Source organism: Carlito syrichta, unplaced genomic scaffold (assembly GCF_000164805.1).
Source record: "Carlito syrichta isolate Samal-C Ts95f unplaced genomic scaffold, Tarsius_syrichta-2.0.1 Scaffold130823, whole genome shotgun sequence".
NCBI lineage: Eukaryota > Metazoa > Chordata > Mammalia > Primates > Tarsiidae > Carlito > Carlito syrichta.
This window is the reverse complement of record NW_007074919.1, coordinates 1-1,044: the sequence shown is the minus strand read 5'-3', so window position 1 is coordinate 1,044 and position 1,044 is coordinate 1. Positions and strand designations below refer to the sequence as shown.

At 61.0% G+C, this 1,044-nt stretch overlaps 1 protein-coding gene across 1 annotated transcript in view; it reads left to right on the top strand.

Annotated features, from left to right (window-relative positions):
• The window catches only part of LOC103250642 (complement C1r-A subcomponent-like), a gene marked incomplete at its 3' end in the record, with an annotated part of 6,010 nt that extends 5,050 nt beyond the window's left edge, over positions 1–960 (top strand). Inside the window, exon 7 of the mRNA XM_008049233.2 lies at positions 738–960. Coding sequence (XP_008047424.2) covers positions 738–960 — 223 coding nt within the window. The remainder of the gene's footprint in view (positions 1–737) is intronic.
• Positions 961–1,044: the final 84 nt, after the last annotated feature.

Genomic DNA, 1,044 nt, shown 5'->3' with positions numbered 1-1,044 from the left:
TTTGATTTATTGTGGAGATGAGGTCTTGCCAAGTTGCCCAGGCGGGTCTCGAACCTGCGGGCTCAGGCAGTCCACTCACCTCAGCTTCCCAAAGTGCTGGGGGTATTTGTTCTTAATAAAGCTCATTTGGCTGGGTGTGGGGGCTCACGCCTGTATCCCAGCACTTTGGGTGCCTGAGGCAGGAGGCTCACTTGAGCCCAGGAGTTCAAGATCAGCCTGGCCAGGATGGTGGTTCACACCTGTAATCCTAGCAGAGGTGAGAGGATTACCTGAGCCCAGGGGTTTGAGACCAGCCTGGACAGAATGACGAGATCTCATCTCTACAATTAATCAAAAAATTAGCCAGGCGTGGTGGCACATGCCCATAGTTCCGGCTCCTTGGAAGGCTGAGGCAGAAGGATCGCCGGAGTCCAGCGGGTTGAGGCTGCGGTGGCCGTGAGCGTGCCACTGCCCTCCAGCCTTGGGCGATGGAGTGAGACTGAATAATAAAAAAAAAAAAAAAGACAAGAAAACTGCACATTGTGGACCTCTGTGGGAGAAGACCAGAATCGAGGGAGACGACTGCTGGGTCTGACGACTCGCGCTTGCTCTGACTTGCCGCCCCGTGGCTGAGCGCTCCCATCTGTGCCTTGGGCTGGGGAGGAGGGAGAAGGGGCCACGTCTGAGGGGGAGCTGAGGGCCTGCGAGCCCTCCCGCTCCTCCCAGGACTGACGGCGTCTCCAACCTCTGCTCGACAGGGGAACCAGGCGCTGGTCTCCTTCACGGCCGTCTGCCAGGATGACGGCACATGGCATCGCGCCATGCCCAGGTGCAAGAGTAAGTCGCAGTGCCCCCGGGGGCCTCCCACCACAGCCGCGGGGACCTGGGCCAAGGGGGAAAGAGGGAGTCCAGACGGGGCCTCTCCCCCGGAGACCCTCCCCTGCTGTGTCCTAGGAGAGGGGTGGCGCCTCTCGGGACCCAGTGAGGCGCCATCTTGGCAGGAAGGATGGGCTCTGCGGGAGCCGCCTCTCACCGCACCCCAGTCGTGTCCACTGCCGGTGCCCC